Source organism: Erpetoichthys calabaricus, chromosome 8 (genome assembly GCF_900747795.2).
Source record: "Erpetoichthys calabaricus chromosome 8, fErpCal1.3, whole genome shotgun sequence".
Classification (NCBI taxonomy): Eukaryota; Metazoa; Chordata; class Cladistia; order Polypteriformes; family Polypteridae; genus Erpetoichthys; species Erpetoichthys calabaricus.
The window spans coordinates 139,428,792-139,449,022 of record NC_041401.2 but is presented as its reverse complement, the minus strand read 5'-3'; the positions used below and the strand labels follow the sequence as shown (position 1 = coordinate 139,449,022).

The window sequence follows — 20,231 nt, the reverse complement described above, 5'->3', positions numbered from 1 at the left end:
TTAAGATGAAGTTTATGATGTTCTACTTTAATGACAAAATAAACTACGTGATTAAAGTGGAAATTTCGAGATTAAAGTTGACGTTTCGTGCTTTTTTCCACTGTGTGCCTATTTGTTTTCTCTGTATCCTAATAAGCTTTCATATGACACTCAGACGGTGGGCTACAAGTCGCCTTTTCACGCCGACTTTGATATGTGGCAACTTTTTTATTTCAGGCACTGTGCGACTTTGTAAACTTGAGCTTTCGAGTTTCTCCGACACTATGTCACTCGATCAACTTCCTTTTGTTGATTATACTACTGTTTAAACCAACAAATAGTATGTTTTTCCATGCCTCCACTTGGTATTCGCTGAAATTCTTATATTTTCCCCCGTGCTTTTCCCATTGTCTTTTCACAGAAGGCTGAGCTTAAGGGCTATTTATATTGATTTGCATATTCAAAGAGGCGTAATTCTGGGAGGACTTGGGGCGGGACAGAAGGCGCGTGCACGTGCGTTACTTTTCACGCTGATCGGGATTTATGTAGTGGAAGAACGTGGAAGTTTGCGTACGCACAGATTCCTGCATCTGGATTTTTCTGTGCGTACACACATTCCTGCTTTTGTGCTTACGTCATGTTATAGTGTGAGTTCTACGCACGGTTTTATACATGAGGCCCCAGGACTCTTCCTAGAGCTGGCTGGCCATCTAAACTGAGCGATCAGGGGAGAAGGGCCTTAGTCAGGGAAGTGACCAAGAACCTGATGGTCATTCTGTCAGAGCTCCAGAGGTCCTCTGTGGAGAGAGGAGAACCTTCCAGAAGGACAACCATCTCTGCAGCAATCCACCAATCAGGCCTGTATGGTAGAGTGGCCAGACGGAAGCCACTCCTTAGTAAAAGGCACATGGCAGCCCACCTGGAGTTTGCCAAAAGGCACCTGAAGGACTCTCAGGACCATGAGAAAGAAAATTCTCTGGTCTGATGAGACAAAGATTGAACTCTTTTGTGTGAATGCCAGGCGTCACGTTTGGAGGAAACCAGGCCTCGCTCATCACCAGGCCAATACCATCCCTACAGTGAAGCATGGTGGTGGCAGCATCATGCTGTGGGGATGTTTTTCAGCGGCAGGAACTGGGAAACTAGTCAGGATAAAGGGAAAGATGACTGCAGCAATGTGCAGAGATATCCTGGATGAAAACCTGCTCCAGAGCGCTCTTGACCTCAGACTGGGGCGACGGTTCATCTTTCGGCAGGACAACGACCCTAAGCACACAGCCAATATATATCAATGGAGTGGCTTCAGGACAACTCTTTGAATGTCCTTGAGTGGCCCAGCCAGAGCCCAGACTTGAATCTAATTGAACATCTCTGGAGAGATCTTAAAATGGCTGTGCACCGACACTTCCCATCCAACCTGATGGAGCTTGAGAGGTGCTGCAAAGAGGAAAGGGGCGAAACTGGCCAAGGATAGATGTGCCAAGCTTGTGGCATCATATTCAAAAAGACTTGAGGCTGTAATTGCTGCCAAAGGTGCATCGACAAAGTATTGAGCAAAGGCTCTGAATACTTATGTACATGTGATTTCTCAGTTTTTTTATTTTTAATAAATTTGCAAAAACCTCAAGTAAACGTTTTTCATGTTGTCATTATGGGGTGTTGTGTGTAGAATTCTGAGGGAAAAAATAATTTAATTCATTTTGGAATAAGGCTGTAATATAACAAAATGTGGAAAAAGTGATATGCTGTGAATACTTTCCGGTTGCACTGTGTATATATATATATATATATATATATACAGTATATATATATATATATAATATATATATATATATATATATATATATATATATACTGTATATATATATATATATATATATATATATATATATATATATATATATATATATATATATATATAATATACACACTATTGGTCAAAAGTTTTAGAAAACCTCACTTTTTTCAGTTTTTATGGAAATACACACAGTTTAATGTGTTAATGTTTCATGAAATCAAGGTATAGAACAAAAAAAATGACAAATTAAAAAAATAAGTCAATGAATTCTTAGGTGTACAAAATTTTATTCAGATTTTTGATTCATCAAAATGGCCACTTTTTGCTGATATAACAGCCAGACTGGTAACCCTTGTGATTCAGAATGCCAGTCACTCTGTGTAAGTCACCAACTCTGCCTCTGGCAAAAGAACCCCAGACCATCACACTTCCTCCCTCCATGTATGACAGTTGGTGTCACAAACTGAGGAACCATCTTTTCACCAAGTCAATGGTGTGCAAACATCCTGCGTGACGAACTGAAGATTAAGAAGTTTGATTCATATGTCCATAAGACTTTCTTCCAGTCTGCAGTGGTCCACAGCCGGTATTTCAAGCCCCTATTTTGCCTTTTAAGGAATGGTTTTCTTACTCCCACTCTCCCTTTCAGACCTGCACCACAAAGTCTCCTGTTCACAGTAGAATTAGACACTTGCTTTTTTCAACCACTGTTAAGCTGCGTTTCAAGTTGTTGTGCTGTGAGGCACCTATCACGCAAGCTGGTGACCCTCAGAAACTTGTCAGCTGATTGGGTTGTGACTTTTCCTCGGCCAGAACTCTTCCTATCAGAGTTTCTTCCAGTTGCCTTTGGATTATATAAGACACATGTACTCACAGACACTTTGATGTTTTTTGCAATTTCTCTAAATGAAAGGCCTACAGTACACTTCTAATGGTAAAAATGCTCTGTCTCATTTCATTTGTTAATTATCATTTTCTTGGCATTATCATTGGAATTTAGAAGGTGTAGTAACACAGACTATTCCAACTCTGCTTTAAGACAGACAGAAGGTTTTTAAGTAAGGTTTTTGGGGCACCTATGCAAATTGTTTGCTTCAACTTGCAAGGCTTAATTTGCTTTAATTGCTGCAGAACATCTGTAGGCTGTAACCTATTAGTTGTTCCCTGAAGAAGGCCCATGTTTAATATTCTGCTATTTGCCTTTTTTCAGTTTTTGCTAACCTAAACTTTAAATTTAAAACTCTGGCAGTTTACTGCTTACCTTTTTGCCATTTTAGGCCATTCATTGCAATTCAACTGATTAAATTTGAAGAAAAACTGGAAAAACTGAGCTGTTCTGAAACTTTTGATCAGTAAGGTTTAAAAAATATAAATCACAGTTTAACCTCAATTCAGTTAAGCTTCAGGGATATCTGTCTGTCCAGTTAGGAAGCATAAGCGATTGTGAATCTACTTCAACTGCTTTGGTAGAAATAAAAAATAAAAGTGATAACAGATGCACTGGAGAGGCAACAGCAAGACAACTGCCAATAAGGGAATGGTTTTGCAGGTGATGCTCACAGACAATTTCTCTCTTCTTCTCCTCCCTGAATGATTCTTTTATAGTTTTGCATTTTGCTAGTGTCCTTGTCACTACAGGTAGCATGAGGTGGTACCTGCAGCCGATTCAGGTTGCACAGGTATTCCATACATGCTGCCAGAAAAAGTTTTGCTGTGTCTCCCAGGACAGTCTCAAGAGCACAGAGGAGATATGAGGAAATGGGCATTAACAAAAGGTGAGTTGGACAAGGTTGTAGAAAGGCATCAGCCCAGCAGCACTACTGGTATCTGCTCCTTTGTGCAAGGAGGGACAGGAGGCACACTGCCAGAGCCCTACAAAATGACCTCCAGCTGGCTAATAGTGTGCATGTTTTTGACCAAACTGTCAGAAACAGACTCCATGAGAGTGGTATGAGGGCCCAAAGTACTCTATTGGAACCTGTGCTTACAGCCAATCATTATGCAGCTCCACTCGAGCACATGCGACAGATGTGAAAGAGTCTGGAGATGATGTGGTGAACCTAATGCAGTCTGCATATATATATATATATATATATATATATATATATATATATATATATATTTATATATACCAGTAACGGTGCACTGCACGTTACACTTGACTTGAGCATTCATAGTTTTCATTCTCTTTCTGTGTACATTTAGCATTGGTTTGCTCAGAGGTTGATGCGCTTGCCGCTTCCTGAGCAGCTCTTCTTTCCTCTACCCTAGCGGCCCGCTTCTTCTCTTCTTTCATCAGCATCTTTTCGCATTAAAACTGATTAAGTCAGTGTTTGTGCTGTAATTACTTATACGTTTTCCTTAATTTTTCACTTAAGCTGGCACATAAGTCTTCAATCTGCCTCAAGAATGATTTAAGATATGAAGAGGTAGAGGAAGTGACAGCGAAGGTGGTAGGGATGAGAATGACGCCCGTATACATGCACCGCACGGCCCACCCTGCTGGCCACTGCCGAGAGTTGATTCTACAATAAAATAAAATAAAAATAAAAAGAGGAATAACTTTGAAGGTCAATCATCACCCCTCAAGCAGATATTAGATGTCACGTAGTATATGTGTATGAAATTTCAGGTCAGTAGGTCAAATGGTTTACAAGCTACAGGTGATTTAAAATCCTGGACAGACAAACGGACAGCCACAGTAGCGTATTATATATAAACATATGTATACAGATCTTAATCAAGGGACATGTGTATGTGTGTCAGTGTAGCTATGTGTCCCTTTGGTTACAATAAATGTTGCAATGTTTGTTCAGTTTCCTCTTGTGTCTCATCTCGTTTTGGACGTCTGTTCCTCTTTCGATTGAGTCATGAACAGGTCTCCATTACCATCTATAAAAGCTTCATTCATATTCTTGTGAATACTTCCTGTGTCTGAAGAAAATTCTCATTGATCCTTCTATGTCTTTTCTTGCCTAGTGTTTCCTGTTTCAATTGCAATTGACTGAGCAACCACAGCAAATCTGACCAATCAGAGCAAATCCAAACTGACCAATCAGATTGCTCTGAGGGGCTAGACACATATACAGGTATTAGCATTTTATGATATAAGTGTGTTATTTTACATGTAACTATGAAAAAAAATGGAAATAACCACTGTAATCAAATCTGAAAAAAATGTTAGTATTTGAGTAGAAGTAAAAAGCATATCATTGGTGTAGCACATTTCTACAGCGTAAGGAACAGAAAATAACAGTCACGTTGTATATAATGGAAATAAAGTAAGTATGTTCAAGTGTGAACTGTGAAATGAACACCATCTGCAAGTTGTGGTGCTGAGCAGCAACAAGCGTCGTTTTTACCCACCTGATGTAACGCAGTGAGCAAAGTAAGATTTAAGGTGGGTTTAGCATGTTATTATACTGTTCTTTTCTTTTTTAATGTATATATAGTGTAACTGGCATCCCATCTTGTGCCTGGTGCTGCTGGGATGGGCCTCATCTCACCTATCTACCTCAACTGAATACTCTAAATCGGCTAAAAAAAGGCATGGCTGAATGGAGAGCGTAGTGCAGTCAAAGAATATTTTGCCTGTTTGTAAATTTAGTAATGAATGGTTGTTAAAACTACTATGGGATTTTGTACTTTGTGTTATGGGAAGGTTGGCACCAGGAAAGGCATCCAACTGTACAAATCATGTTGAAACCTCTATTGAAGAAGTCTACTCAAAAAAAAAGAGCTATGACGGGAGAAGAAGAGAAAGAAGAAGAAGTTCGGGCAGCATCGTCTGTAGTGTGGTATGTTTTGTTGCCTCACAGGTCGAGAGTCTGTGGCTGCAGGGGCTATGTTTGTGACAACTCTAAATAGCCTCTCTATGGTGGAGTGTGCGGGTGGACATGACTGCACCCTGTAATGGACTCGTACCCTGTTCAGGGTTAGTTCCTTTCTTGCATTCAGAGTTGTTGAGATTGGCTCTAAAGCTGGATTAAACAAAATGAATGGTGTGGTTAATCAACAATCACTCTGTGTGGTGTTAGACGTACCCTCTGTGTGTTACAATCTGATTTGATTGCCTGGTACATTTGGTACTCTTTCATGCAGATTCCTAAGTGACCGCAGCTTACATCACATTATCTTTACAAAGTAATTTCTATTTACAACAGAAAAGAATTTATGCATCTGCTGGAGTCAGTGTAGTGTGCTCCTAATACTGCCATAATGGTATAATGAGAAGCATTTGTGAAGATGTACATCTGAGGATTATTTAGAGTGCCATGGACTTTTACTTCCACACCAACCTGCAGCATGCAGACATTCTCATGGTATGTTTACAGACTTATGAACTGGGCCTTTGTTCTCAACTCAAAGTATTGTTAAAATGTGTATTATCTTTTATATTTTTCAGCATGAAACACAGTTACATTTTTTTATTTGAGTATTTATTTCTGTTAAATCATAGAAAAAGAGTCAGCTTTATGCCTTTTTCCTAAACACAGCATTGGTCAATGGATTTCTGTAGATCAAAATTAGATTTGGTCAAGAGCTGTTTTCAAACTATGACTAATGTGGAAATTTCTTTTCTACCTTTCCCAGGGAGAACTGCTCAGCCCGTGCCGTTGTAGTGGATCGGTGCGCTGCACTCACCAGCCCTGTTTGATCAAGTGGATCAGTGAGCGTGGCTCCTGGAGTTGTGAGCTCTGCTACTACAAATACCACGTCATCGCTATTAGCACCAAGAACCCATTACAGGTAAACCAGTCGAGAACTGCTTTACACATCTGAACAGATTTTACTTTGTAATGCTGATTAAGAAACAGATACATTATCTTGTCTTAGAAGAATACTGGCATGGCTATAAGGTGCAATGACAATTTTTAAACTACATGGCTACAAGAGGCAGCTGACACATGGCAACAGAGATCAAAGCCAAGACAAAGCAGAAGTTGGGAACCAGAAATAAAAATGTACTTTAATGACTGTGATGGAAAAGGCAACCTCAGAGAGCAGAAATAGTCGAAAGGAGAGCAGGCAGTTAAAGAGAACAGTAATCAAACAAACACTAGACAAAGATCAAAGAAAAATAAAGGGAACAGCAATTCCAAAATATTCAAAATCCAGCACACTAGACCAAAATGCTAAGGTTTTTCACAAAGAACGATTAGACAGTGTCCTTAAATGCATGCCGAAGACTGGGCTCTTCTTATATTTTTCCATACCACTTATGGCATAACTTCCACTTGATTGATTTTTCCAAGCAACAACACAACATGAATTTTATGAACTGGGAGTTGCAAGGCACACATTCCAAAAAGCACTTCCAATGATGTCCACTAGAGGGGGATATACTGCCCTACTAGATACAAAGACAAAAAATAAAGAATTTTATGTTTCACAGAATGCTCTATCAGAGCATAGAGTACAAAAGACATAAAGCATTTGCCTGAAACAAAAGGCAGCCTGAGCAAACAAATCCCAAAGAGAAATACCAAGAATAATCAAAATACAGAGTGAAAGGTGTAACAAAGGCGCTATATAGGCGCCCGACCCGACACAGATGGACACAGAGGCACGTATAAACAAACACAAGCTTTATTTTTCTTCACCCGTGGGCGCACATCTTCCCCGTGACCCTCAGGCAATACACAGTCCCTTAAGCACAATCCCAACACAGCAACAATCCTTTCTCCTTTTTACCACCACTCCTCCTCAAGCTTCGTCTCCTTCCTCCCAACTCTGGCTCCTCGAGTGGTGGTGGCTGGCCCTTTTTATATCCCACCCGGAAGCGTTCCAGGTGCTTGACCACCTGGTCCTAATTGCCGTTCTGGGTGGGGCTGAAGATACGTCCAGCTAGGCTGCTGACTCCATACAGCTCCCCCTAGCAGCCATCCGAGCCCCCAACCAGGCTGTGGAAGACTCCATCTCCCATGGAGCCATGCGACAGGCTGGGGAATCACCGTCCACCAGGGAGGCTGCCACCAAGCGTCCCGGAACAGATGCAGAAGGGGCGTCCCTGCCAAAACACCCCATAGATCCCAAAAAGCACAAGGCACAGAAAAATCACTGAAACACTCACAAGTCCTAAGCAGAATTAAAATGAACTGCCACAAACTTTGGAAGACCCTCTGGATTTATAGGGCAGTGGGCAGTTCCTGGCAGTGACTGGCAGGTGGCCCCACCTCTTGGGGAACCACCCACAAAGCACATGAGACAGCTTACAGATAAGATTAAATACAAAGAAAAGTGCACATATTCAATAAAAGAAACATCAACATAAATAAATGACACAAAAATTATCAAAAAAGAGACAAGACTTTGAACCCCAGCCAAGTGAGGAAAATAATTCTAAATAACTGAAAATGAAATCCATATTACAACTAAGTTCCAGAATATGAATCTCTGCCCCAATAAAAAACATATTGGACCTTCAAAATTGAAAGGGACCTAAAGAAAACTGCATAAAAAAATTGAAACAGCCGAATCATGATAAGTTTTAGGTTTTGATTATGTTTGGATTTGTTAACAATAATATTGACAGGCAGCTTGTGAAAGCAGAAACTAGTGGTGGCTTTACTGTACTTGGCATACTCATGAAGCATTTAAAAGGTGTCATTAAAAAAAAATGACATCCTTATGTAATGCCTTTTATATTACTAATACATAGTTTAACCACAAGGGGGCACCACTGAACCCCAATTCCCAGACACAACTGGATCGGACACAGTTCCAATTTCAAATTAAAATTCTTCCATTATTAATGCTCTACCTATTCCAAGAGGCACAGCCACAACATGCAAATACAAGTAATGCTCAATTCTTTTCCCTCTCCTTCTGCTCCTCCAGGTGAGTGTCATCCACCTCCTTCTGACTCTGACTCCCTGATCTCTCTGCTTCTTTTATGTTGGATCTAGGGGTACTTCTGGTGTCACAGCATTGTACGACAAAAGCACTTCTGGGTCATGGAGTAGCTCCCCAAAACAGGGAAGTCTGCTGTTGGTGACATCCAGTGACCATAACAGGGTTGCTCTTCAGAACTACATGTCCCACACAACCCTGTTGGTGTCCATCCTGGGACCATGCCAGAGACACACTGCCACCTAGAGTACTGGAGAATAAATTGTTTTTGGTCAAGGAACTCCCCCAGTTAATCCATTAGTCTTTTTCCCCAGCTGGGACTAGAACTAGATCTCATCCTGGCCGGGGTGTAACTCCATCCATGCTGTTATTCTGTTATGGCCTTCTGCCAGGCAAGATGTTGCTTATCATCCTAGACGAGATGCCTGTCCATCCATTATGGCATCTACAATAGACAGATCAATATTCATAAATGGCTGTTCATTAGTTTTCTGGATTTTTCTATTATTTGGGCAATGGGGAATGACTGTCTGTGCTGACAGTATCACATGCATGGCAGGAAGCCAGTCCATCATGACCTCACAGGTTACAAGCAATTATACACACTACAACTGGAGGAAACTAAAGTACTCGGAGGAGACTTGGACAAGACCAAACCAGGAATTAAACCTTGGTCCCTGGAGTGTGGTACTGCAGTACTAAACACTATCCCAATCTTCTGTTCTCTGCCATGCATCTTCATTAATCAAATATAATAAATCATATCAACAGATTACTAAATCTGTGATCTTTCTATTTGGATCTAAGTGAGAGTGATAACGCCTCTTAGTGATTTCTCTACAATTGCACGATCAGTAACTTGTAAGACAAAGAATTTAGCCATTATTTTAGAACATATAAATATACCACCACTCATGCAATCCAGAACTGGACAAAGTGGATGCATATGAATGAATGAAAGGAATGGATGAAAGACATACTGCTAACTTTTTAACTTATTCATATCTTCATTCTACATTTTTTCATGGATCATTCACTTTCATTATCCAACAGCAAATGTCATCTGAATCTGCCTGTTGGCCTAAGATGGCATCTCATTCCAAATCCGATGCTAGATGAACAACACCACCACTGGTGTGCTGATGTGCAGTATCAAATCATGTCGTCTTAACAGACCACACACTTGTTCATCTCTGTATTTTTCTTTATTTAGCTCCATTTCACTATTGCTCTCCTTAAAATCCCCCTCACCTCTTCATTTTCTAGCCTCCTGTACCCACCCTTAAGCAGCAACTGCTTCTAAACAAGAACATAACAGCTGGATGCTTCACCAACAACAAGCCTTAGAGAAAATGCATCTTATTAAAGGATGACTCACAAGAAATTTAAACCCTCATTTGGAAAATTTACAGCAGCTGCTGTCTTTTCAGGAGAAACCCTCGTAATGGTTTCATTCAGGTTGTTTAAATGTGTCAAACTCTTAACACGAGACAACCTCAATTAAAGGTGTCTGCCAAGCTCATACTGTACATTCATAAACCATAGATTATTTATTTGATTATTGCCACAGTGCTAATTATTACAGCAGGATCTGCTGCGCTGACAGCAGTAACCACCTAACGTAGTCAGTATGTAACCATATAGACTGTAAATATTCCCGAAAATCAGGATCAAGGCTCCTGCATTAATGGACACAAACCTTGAACACAATTTACTTTGTGCAAGGTATGAGTTGAAGACAATTAGAACAAAATAATTTGAAACAAGCAGATGAAGAACTGCTAATTTACAGGATCAAAAGGAGCCAGCGAGATGATTTGGGTCTTGGGTAAAGATGATCCCTAGACATCTCCTACATGAGGTGCAGTCTGATAGAGGAGAACCAAACTAAACGGCCTGTTGGTTAAATGGAAACTCTTCAAAGTAGATGTCATGGATCCTTACAGCACCCCCTGGCGTCACCCACAGAACCCGACAAGATTGCCCCATGGGATTACAGTTCCTATCATGTCTTGCAGGTGTCCATACAGGTAGCATCATTCAATGATGCTGCCACCTAGTGTGTCAGAGGAGCACGTGGTCCAGATATGATTGTGAGCAGCTTTGACAAGTGCCTTCATACATCAATAATTTGCTAGTACTCTGACACATTTTAGCTGTAAATGTAACATGTTGTAATTATTTTTATATTCTATTTGTTATTTAGTCCTCTTATTTCAGCAGAATATCATTATCCTGAAATTTTGGATTTTTGGTGCCATGATGCCATACATTGCTGGAGGGATGTGCGTATGATGTTGTAAAGCAAGGTCACGTGGTTTTAGTGGCCAACCCGTGTGCTCTGGACTTGGCATCAAAGGGAAGACCTCTAGTTTAGCGCTGGCAGTTTTTTTCCAAGGTCTTTTTACCTTTGGATTTCAGTTTTCTTTGTTTTAACTGCAAGCCCGTCTAATCCTGTTATTTTACCTACTGATTTCTTAAGTCTTTATGTATTGACCCCTGCTCTGTGCTGATTACTCTTCTTGATATGCCAGTCCAGGACCACTTTAGTAAATACAGACTTTTTTGGTAAACTTTTAGAAAGACCAGATTGGTCTTTACATTGTAGAGAACTGCACATTGAGTGAAAATTAAAAGACAACAGTCATGTTAGACTGGGGCCAGTTATTGTCTGAAAAGATGGCCTCACAAGATTCACTGCATGAACAGATAAAATCAACAAGTGTCTATATTTTCTGGAACGAGCATCCATCTATCCAGGTTCTGAACGCATAACAGAGTTGGGAGGTATTGGAGACTTTTCCAGCAGCATTATAGTCATTACAATTAAAACATGGGGCATAAAGGAGCAGCCTTCATAAAACCCCAACTTGGAAAAAGTTGGGCCAGTATGGAAAATGCAAATAAAAACAGGAAGGAGATTTGTTTAGATGTCAAAATTCACTTAAAATTGTAATCCATCACAAATATTAATATAGATAATTTAATTTTTAATTTTAATTAAGTTTTCTTTTTTTCTCTTTCCTCTGTATACCTCAGACTATAAATATAACGGCAGGTCATGTCACTTGCGGAAGTGTATTGATAAAGGAGATGAGACCGAGTATAAGAGTCAGGAGGAGAAGTTTGTTTCTTGGTGCAAAGCAAATTGTCTGCATCTTAACATCAGCAAAACCAAGGAACTGGTTATTGACTTTTGCCGTATCAATGAGCCTCTATGTCCAGTCACTGTTGATGGTCCATATCAGTGACAGGTGGGACTGGTCTCAAAACACAGATAAACTATATGAAAAAAGCCAAATTTTCCCTGGGTACAAATAAAATTCTGTCTATCCTTTATTTACTTAATATTAATGGGTGTGGGTCAGTCATGGTGTGTGCCTGCCACCTACAGTTATGTAATATGAAGTGGACAACAACTCACTCATCGCAGTTTGTGACTCGCACAGCAAAACCAAGTGGGTGTAATTTTGCCTTAGGCTGTATGAGTGGGCACCTGTGTGTGTGAGAACTGGCAAGTAATGAGCTATGATCTGGAAGTATAATACATACAATGCAGCCTCTAGGAAAGAAGTAAAGCAGTTGTTTTGGACCACAAGAACAAAAGGAAAACTCATCCATTTGATATCTTGAGTTTGTTGTACCCACCTATGGGAGGGGCCAAGGAGGTCGGGTGCAGTGTGAGTTGGGTGGTGGCTGAAGGCGGGGACCTTGGCAGTCCGATCCTCGGCTACAGAAGCTGGCTCTTGGGACATGGAATGTCACCTGTCTGAAGGGGAAGGAGCCTGTGCTAGTGCGCGAGGTTGAGAGGTTCCGGCTAGATATAGCCGCACAGCTTGGACTCTGGAACCAATCTCCTTGAGAGGGGCTGGACTCTCTACCACTCTGGAGTTGCCCCCCGTGAGAAGCTCCGAGCGGTTGTGGGCATACTTATTGCCCCCCTACTTGGAGCCTGTACATTGGGGTTTACCCCGGTGGACAAGAGGGTAGCCTCCCTCCGCCTTCGGGTGGGGGGACGGGTCCTAACTGTTGTTTGTGCGTATGCACCGAACAGCAGTTTGGAGTACCCACCCTTTTTGGAGTCCCTGGAGGGGGTGCTATTGGGCATACCTTCTGGGGACTCCCTCGTACTGCTGGGAGACTTCAATGCTCACGTGTGCAATGAGAGTGAGACCTGGAAGGGCGTGATTGGGAGGAATGGCCCCCCCCGATCTGAACCCGAGTGGTGTTTTGTTATTGGACTTCTGTGCTCATCACGGATTGTCCATAACAAACACCATGTTCAAGCATAGGGGTGTTCATATGTGCACTTGGCACCAGGACACCCTAGGCCTCAGTTCGATGATCGACTTTCTGGTCGTGTCGTTGGACCTGCGGCCACATGTCTTGGACACTCGGGTGAAGAGAGGGGAGGAGCTGTCAACTGATCACCACCTGGTGGTGAGTTGGCTTCGAAAGTGGGGGAGGATGCCAGTCAGGCCTGGTAGACCCAAACGTGTTGTGAGGGTCTGCTGGGAATGTCTGGCAGAGCCTCCTGTCAGAAGTAGCTTCAACTCCCACCTCCGGCAGAATTTCGACCATGTCCCGAGGGAGGTGGGGGACATTGAGTCCGAATGGGCCATGTTCCGTGCCTTTATTGTTGAGGCGGCTGACCGGAGCTGTGGCTGTAAGGTGGTCGGTGCCTGTCGTGGTGGCAATCCCCAAACCCGTTGGTGGACACCGGCGGTGAGGGATGCTGTCAAGCTGAAGAAGGAGTCCTACCGGTCCCTTTTGTCCTGTGGGACTCTGGAGGCAGCTAATAGGTACTGGCAGTCCAAGCGGAATGTGGCTTCGGTGGTTGCTGAGGCAAAACCTCGGGCATGGGAGGAGTTTGGAGAGGCCATGGAGAACGACTTTCGGACGGCTTCGAGGAGATTCTGGTCCACCGTCCGGCATCTCAGGAGGGAGAAGCAGTGCAGTGTCAACACTGTATATGGTGGGGATGGTGCGCTATTGACCTCGGCTTGGGACGTTGTGAGTCGGTGGGGGGAGTACTTCGAAGACCTCCTCAATCCCACTAAGGCAAAGCTCTCAATTTACCAGTCGATCTATGTTCCTACCCTCACCTATGGTCATGAGCTATGGGTAGTGACTGAAAGAACGAGATCGCGAATACAATCGGCTGAAATGAGTTTCCTCCGCAGGGTGTCTGGGCTCTCCCTTAAAGATAGGGTGAGAAGCTCAGTCATCCGGGAGGGGCTCAGAGTAGAGCCGCTGCTCCTCCGCATCGAGAGGAGTCAGATGAGGTGGCTCGGGTGTCTGATCAGGATGCCTCCTGGACGCCTCCCTGGTGAGGTGTTCCGGGCACGTCCAACCTGGAGGAGGCCCCGGGTAAGACCCAGGACACGCTGGAGGGACTATGTCTCCCGGCTGGCCTGGGAATGCCTTGGGATTCTCCCGGAAGACCTAGAAGAAGTGGCCGGGGAGAGGGAAGTCTGGGCATCTCTGCACAAGCTGCTGCCCCCGCGACCTGACCTCGGATAAGCGGAAAAGGATGAATGGATGGATGGATGGAGTTTGTTGTACCACATCAGAATGGAAAAAGAAGGCTGAGACAGTGGCCAATCTCACCAAACCTGGAAAACATTTGTATAGTCACTAGCATCTGTTGGACAACAATTGGCTGTCAAAATGTGGAGAGCTTGTGATACTTTAGAAGTTAGAAACTGCACTGTAAGCAGTCATGTAATTCATCCTCCCCTGCAAAGTGTAGTCATGTAATCTGGCAACCTCAAAGCATCAAGGTTAAGCAACTACAGCAGATAAGTTTGACTTAAGGTCGTGTGGTGTGGCACTCTTAGTTGATGGGAGGCAGTGAGTGGGGAATGATTAAAGGTTGGTGAAAAAAATGATGGCAGTAAAACTAACAGGTGACTGCTATGTTTCACAAGGTTATTGTTATTGAATTGTTCAATTTGCAGAAGTGGAAACTTCTGTTTTGTATTTTGTGTAGTAGGCCTACTCACAAAACCCCATTGTGTGTTGTGAATGTCATAAAAATAACTATTGACAATCCATAGTGAAACTGACAAGAATTAAATTAAAAAACTGTTTGTTAATCAAGGACTATTACGTTTCAACTGTTAGTTATGTAACAATATTTTTAAAGTAATAATGGTGTTGTACCAGTTTTACAAGTATGTTATATACCTTTAACAGTGGTTTTGCATTAGACTGACAGAAATATACAGCAACACCAGCTTACACAAGGCAGTATTCTCTTATAATTGTGTTTGTCTCTATATGAACATCAACAAGTTATTTAGCAGAAATGCGTCAGGAAACACCACTGGGGCTCCTTTATACCAACAGCAATATGCCTGCATAATGCCTCACTGGGACTGGGGCTGCCGAGTTAGAAGTTTTCTTTGTTTTTAAATTTTTCGTTTTAGTCATTCTGGGGTGTGTTCAAAACATAGTGTGTGTGTATGTGTGTATCCTCTTAAAATACAAGTCTGATAAAAAACCTCTTGGTCAGTAGTCAGGCAGGAGAAAAGCGGTTCATTGTGTCATTTATTACTCTTCAGCAAATGCTTAAACAGGGAGTGTTCTTCTACTGTTTGATTAGAATGGCCACAGAAACAAAACATAGAAGTTCATTTTATAAACATTTTATAAACAATTTCAATCAATGCATACATTTCCTACTCTGATTGGTTACAAAACATTAGGTGTTTAGCACAGAGCACAACCACCCTAAAATAAAAATCTTTTTCCATTATGTCCTTGTTCTTCAATATCACTTAGCGTAAATATTACCCTAGAAATCTCTGTGTATATGACAACTGTCTAGTGTCTATCTATCTATCTATCTATCTATCTATCTATCTATCTATCTATCTATCTATCTATCTATCTATCTATCTATCTATCTATCTAATTTTTATACTGTGGTCAACTTAATTGTTCTGTAAAAATATACATCCATTCTTGCCATTGAGGGCCTGCAACACATTCCAAAAAATTGGGATGGGACAATTTAGGTCCAATAATGATTTAGCAAAAGAAAATAATGATGTGAATAAAACAGATGATGTTCAACAGGTAGTTGTAATCATGTTTTGGCAAAAAAGCTACATCCAGGAGAGACCCAGTCCTTGAGAAGCAAGAATGGACCAAGGACAGACAATTTTAGGCAAGGGCACAAGCCTTAGCTGACTGCCCGTGATCTGTGATTCCTTAAATGGCACTACATCAAGAGCCGTCATTTATCAATATGTGATATAAACACATGGGCTCAGGAGTACTTTGCCAAACCTTTATCAAGTATTAAGTTATATTTAGCAGTACCAGTTACAATGTACTGTGCAAAAAGGAAGATGTATGCTAACAGTCTCCAGCAGGGCTATTGACCTCTCTGAGCTCAAAGACATCAGTGATGGACGATCATGCAGTGGAGTAGTGTGTTGTGATCAGACAAATCAATATCTCAGGCCTTTTTTGAAAGAAATGCATGTTGTGGTCTCCAGACTAAAGAAGAAAAGGTCCATCTAGACTGTCACCAGCTATAAGTCCAGAAGCCAGCGTCTGTGATAATATGAGGTTGTGTCAGAGCCCTGGGCAAAGGCAACTTGCACTTCGGCAAAGGCACCTTTAATGCCGAAAAGTACATCCAGATATTGGAGCAACACATGCTGCCTTCAAGGTGACATCTCTTCCTTGAACACCCATGCTTATTTCAACAAGACAATGCAAAACCACATTGTGCACACATTACAAAAAGATGGCTGCACAGGAAGAGGGTGTGGGTGCTAAACTGGCCTGCCTGCAGTTGAGAATGTGAAATGCAACAATGAAGATGCCATACTGTTGCACACCTTAAGACTTGTTTGCAAGAAGAATGACATCTGAAGCACTCAATAACTTGGTGTCTTTGGTACCTAAACATTTATTAAGTGTTGTGAGAAGGAAAGACAACGTTAAAAAGTGGTAAACCCTTATTGTAACAGATTTTAAATGGAATATGTTGCAAGGATCAAAATCAAATTAAGTGTTTATTTTAGAAAAAACAATAAAATTCATTTGTTGTAACATTAAATAATATGCTGTTATATTGGTTTCATGTCAAAGACCATTTTCTATCATTTACTAACCACTGCTGTCTGTTTTTATTTGGATTTTCCATATGCTAGGAAAACAGGTTGTGCAGACAGCTATCACCTCTAAGACAAAAGGGCAGGATGTAGTAGCCATTGATCATAACTGCTTTTGCGGAGATGGCAGGTCATGACAATGCAAGCTGAATTTAATCCAGTGCAAAAATAAAGGTGTAGTATTACATGTGAGGAAGGATATGTTTATAAGTAGATTAATTTCCAAAGAGAATTGCTGAGTGGTGATACGTGCTGTTATGCTGCCAGTTTCGAACCAGAGGAGGGCTTTCTGGGTGTCCACGGAGAGCAGAGGGGCATGGGTAATCAATATCACAAACAGAAGCTTTCTCTTTCTCCTCTTATTTTTGATTAACAAATAGCTGCCAGCATGTGAATGAAGCAGTTAATTCGTAGAGCGCAACTATTAGAAACGTAGTAGAATTACAGCCTTCTTACAGTTAAATAACATGCAGATGCTAGGCAGATATAAAAAGCAAATAGTCACATTTAACAATAAATTGAAATAAAAAATAACAGCTTTCCACATGACTAATTTTGAGCTGTGTTTCATAAGGTGAAAAAAAAAAATAAAAAAGACACATGAAAAAATAAAATGGTTAAGAATGAATGGGCACAAATATAGGATGTGGACGAATGGAAGGCTCAGTACTAATTTACAAATGCTACAAGTAGTGTGTTAAAAAGAGAATCTAAATTTGGTGAAATGGGAACTAGTGTGAGACAAGGTGCTTGATGTAATTATTAAATTTTGTTATGTTCAAGACATTTTCTGAGTCTAGAAATACAGCATTGAGTATAATACAGGAATCCAACCTTGAATGGAACACCAGTCCAGAGTTAAGAACAGCCAGCAGCCATACTGCCTGCACTTCAGATTAGGTCATCTACCTGACACTAAGCATGTTTAGGCCCAGCTAGTACTTGGATGGGAGGACAGAACAGGGTGCTTACCCTGAGGTCTGAATGTGGATCTCAGTGCAGTGATGGGGAAACTGTACTGTAAAAATGGCACCATCCTTTGGATGAGATGTAAAACCGATGTCTTTGGTCATAAAAGATCTCTAGGCATCCTTCGTAAAAAGTGGGGTGTCTCCAATGTCCTGGCTAAATTGTCCACCATTGTCTAGTTATTCTAGCCCCCTAATCATCTCACATCTCTATTTGGCTTTCTCTCTCATCTCTTCACCACCTAATAACTGAGGTGTGGTGAGTGTATTGATACAAAATGGCTGCCGTCCCATCATCCAGGTTGATGATGCAGCTTTTGGTGGTTGAAGTGACTCCTCACTGTCTATTTAAAGCACTTTGAGTGTCTTGAAAAGCACTATTTAAATGAAATGTCTTCTTCTTCTGCATTCATATTGTGTCAGTTTGGAATGGTCTGTTGACCTAGTAAGTGCCAACTCTGGGGTGTGGTAGGAAACCGGCACATTCAGAAAATAAATAAAAAACTTTGACAAATTCAGACTGTGACCGAGCTGGAAATCAAACCAAGATCAAATGAGCTTGAAAGAGTAGAATTACCTATTGTACAAATGGGTCTCCCATATTATTTGTTGATATATTCAAAAGTGAAAGCTACTGAGGCCATGAAGAAGGGAAATAGGGAGAGTAAGGAGGCGAGCTGCTCAAGGGCAGGTGATTATAAAGTCCTGGGGCCTCATGCATAATGGCATGCATAGAATTCACACTAAAACATGGCATATGGACAAAAGCAGAAATGTGCGTACGCACAAAAAAATCCAGATGCATAAATCTGTGTGTTCGTCAACTTCCACGTTCTTCTGCTACATAAATCCCGGTCAACATGAAAAGTAACGCACATGCACATGCCTGCTGCCACTCCCCAACTCTTCCCAAAATTATGCCTCTTTGAATATGCAAATCAATATAAATTGCCCTTAAGCTCAGCATTCTCTGAAAAGGCAATGGCAAAAGCATTTAGGAAATAGAAGAATTTCAGTGAATACCAAGTGGAGGCAAGAAAAAACTTACTATTTGTTGGTTTAAACAGTGGTATAAAAAACAAAAGGAAGTTGATCGAGTGACATAGAGTGTTGGAGAAACTCGAAAGCTCAAGTTCAGAAAGATGCACAGTGCCCGAAATAAAAAAGAAGTTGTCAGATATAAAAGTCGCTGTGAAAAGGCAAGTCGTAACCCATCGTCTGAGTGTCATATGAAAGATATGAAAGCTTAATAGGGTACAGAGAAATGAAAAAGAATAGGGACACAGTGGGAAAAAAGCTTGAAATTTCTATGTTACTCTTGAAATTTCCACATTAATCATGTAGCTTATTTTGTCATTAAAGTAGAACATCATAAACTCCCTCTTAAAATCATTTAATTTACTAGTTTTTCAAATACCATTGTAACTAAAGTAACAACAACAACATTTATTTATATAGCACATTTGCATACAAAAAGTAGCTCAAAGTGCTTTACATAATGAAGAAAAGAAAAATAAAATACAAAATAAGAAATTAAAATACGACAGCATTAGTTAACATAGAAAAGGAGTATGGTCCGATGGCCAGGGTGGACAGAAAAAACAATAAAAAACTCCAGAAAGCTGAAAAAAAAAAAAAAATCTGTAGGGGTTCCAGGCCACGAGACTGCCCAGTTCCCTCTGGGCATTCTTACCTAACATAAATGAAATAGTCCTCTTTGTAGTTAGGGTTTTCATGGAGTCACTTAATGCTGATGGTCATACAGACTTCTGGCTTTTAATCCATCCATCATTGTTGGAACATCATGGTGCTTTGAGTAGATGGTGGTGGCACAAGCCACCACCAAAAGGACACCGGAAAAGGAAACAGAAGAGAGAGTAGGGGTTAGTACAGTACAGTAGCATGTTAAATGCTTTGTATTGTAGCTTGCTAGCGCTGCGACACCGTGTCCTCACATGTTTAATTATTAACAGTATAGATTATTTAAATGATGTTAACATTTTATCTGTATAATGTAATAAACATATTTTGCTGCATTTCATCTTAAAATTATATCATCATCATATGTAAATATGCACTAAAGTGGGTCAGGTTGTGCAATATTATAACTGTATCGCAAGTTTACAGTAAGGTAATTGTACTTATAAGTACAAACAGTTCTACAAGGAGCACTTGATGGACTGATTGATTGCGTTTATAGTTCTTCGGATGAAACTGTTTGTGAACCGCGAGGTCAGAAACAGCTATGCAGCTATGGTATTTGGAATAGTTTGGCCATTCTCTGAACCATTATATTGTTACAGGTTAATTAGAATCAGATGCCTTAAACTAATAAACAATATGCGGTTAATTTCAGTGTATTTGATGAATCCACATCAGGGATGTGGATCTAAAAAAGAAAGGGAAACCACACTGGAACAAAAGCACTGCTTTGACGCTGGGTGCCGCCAGTTTGCAAAACTGAGGGGAGAACTTGTGTACGCCAGGGATTGAGCTAGTGTG

At 41.0% G+C, this 20,231-nt stretch overlaps 1 protein-coding gene across 1 annotated transcript in view; it reads left to right on the top strand.

Annotated features, from left to right (window-relative positions):
* Window positions 1–20,231, top strand: part of LOC114656768 (E3 ubiquitin-protein ligase MARCHF4-like) — a 228,844-nt gene that overhangs the window by 90,272 nt on the left and 118,341 nt on the right. Inside the window, exon 2 of the mRNA XM_028808382.2 lies at window positions 6,371–6,526. Within this exon, the coding sequence (XP_028664215.1) occupies window positions 6,371–6,526 (156 nt within the window). The remainder of the gene's footprint in view (window positions 1–6,370; window positions 6,527–20,231) is intronic.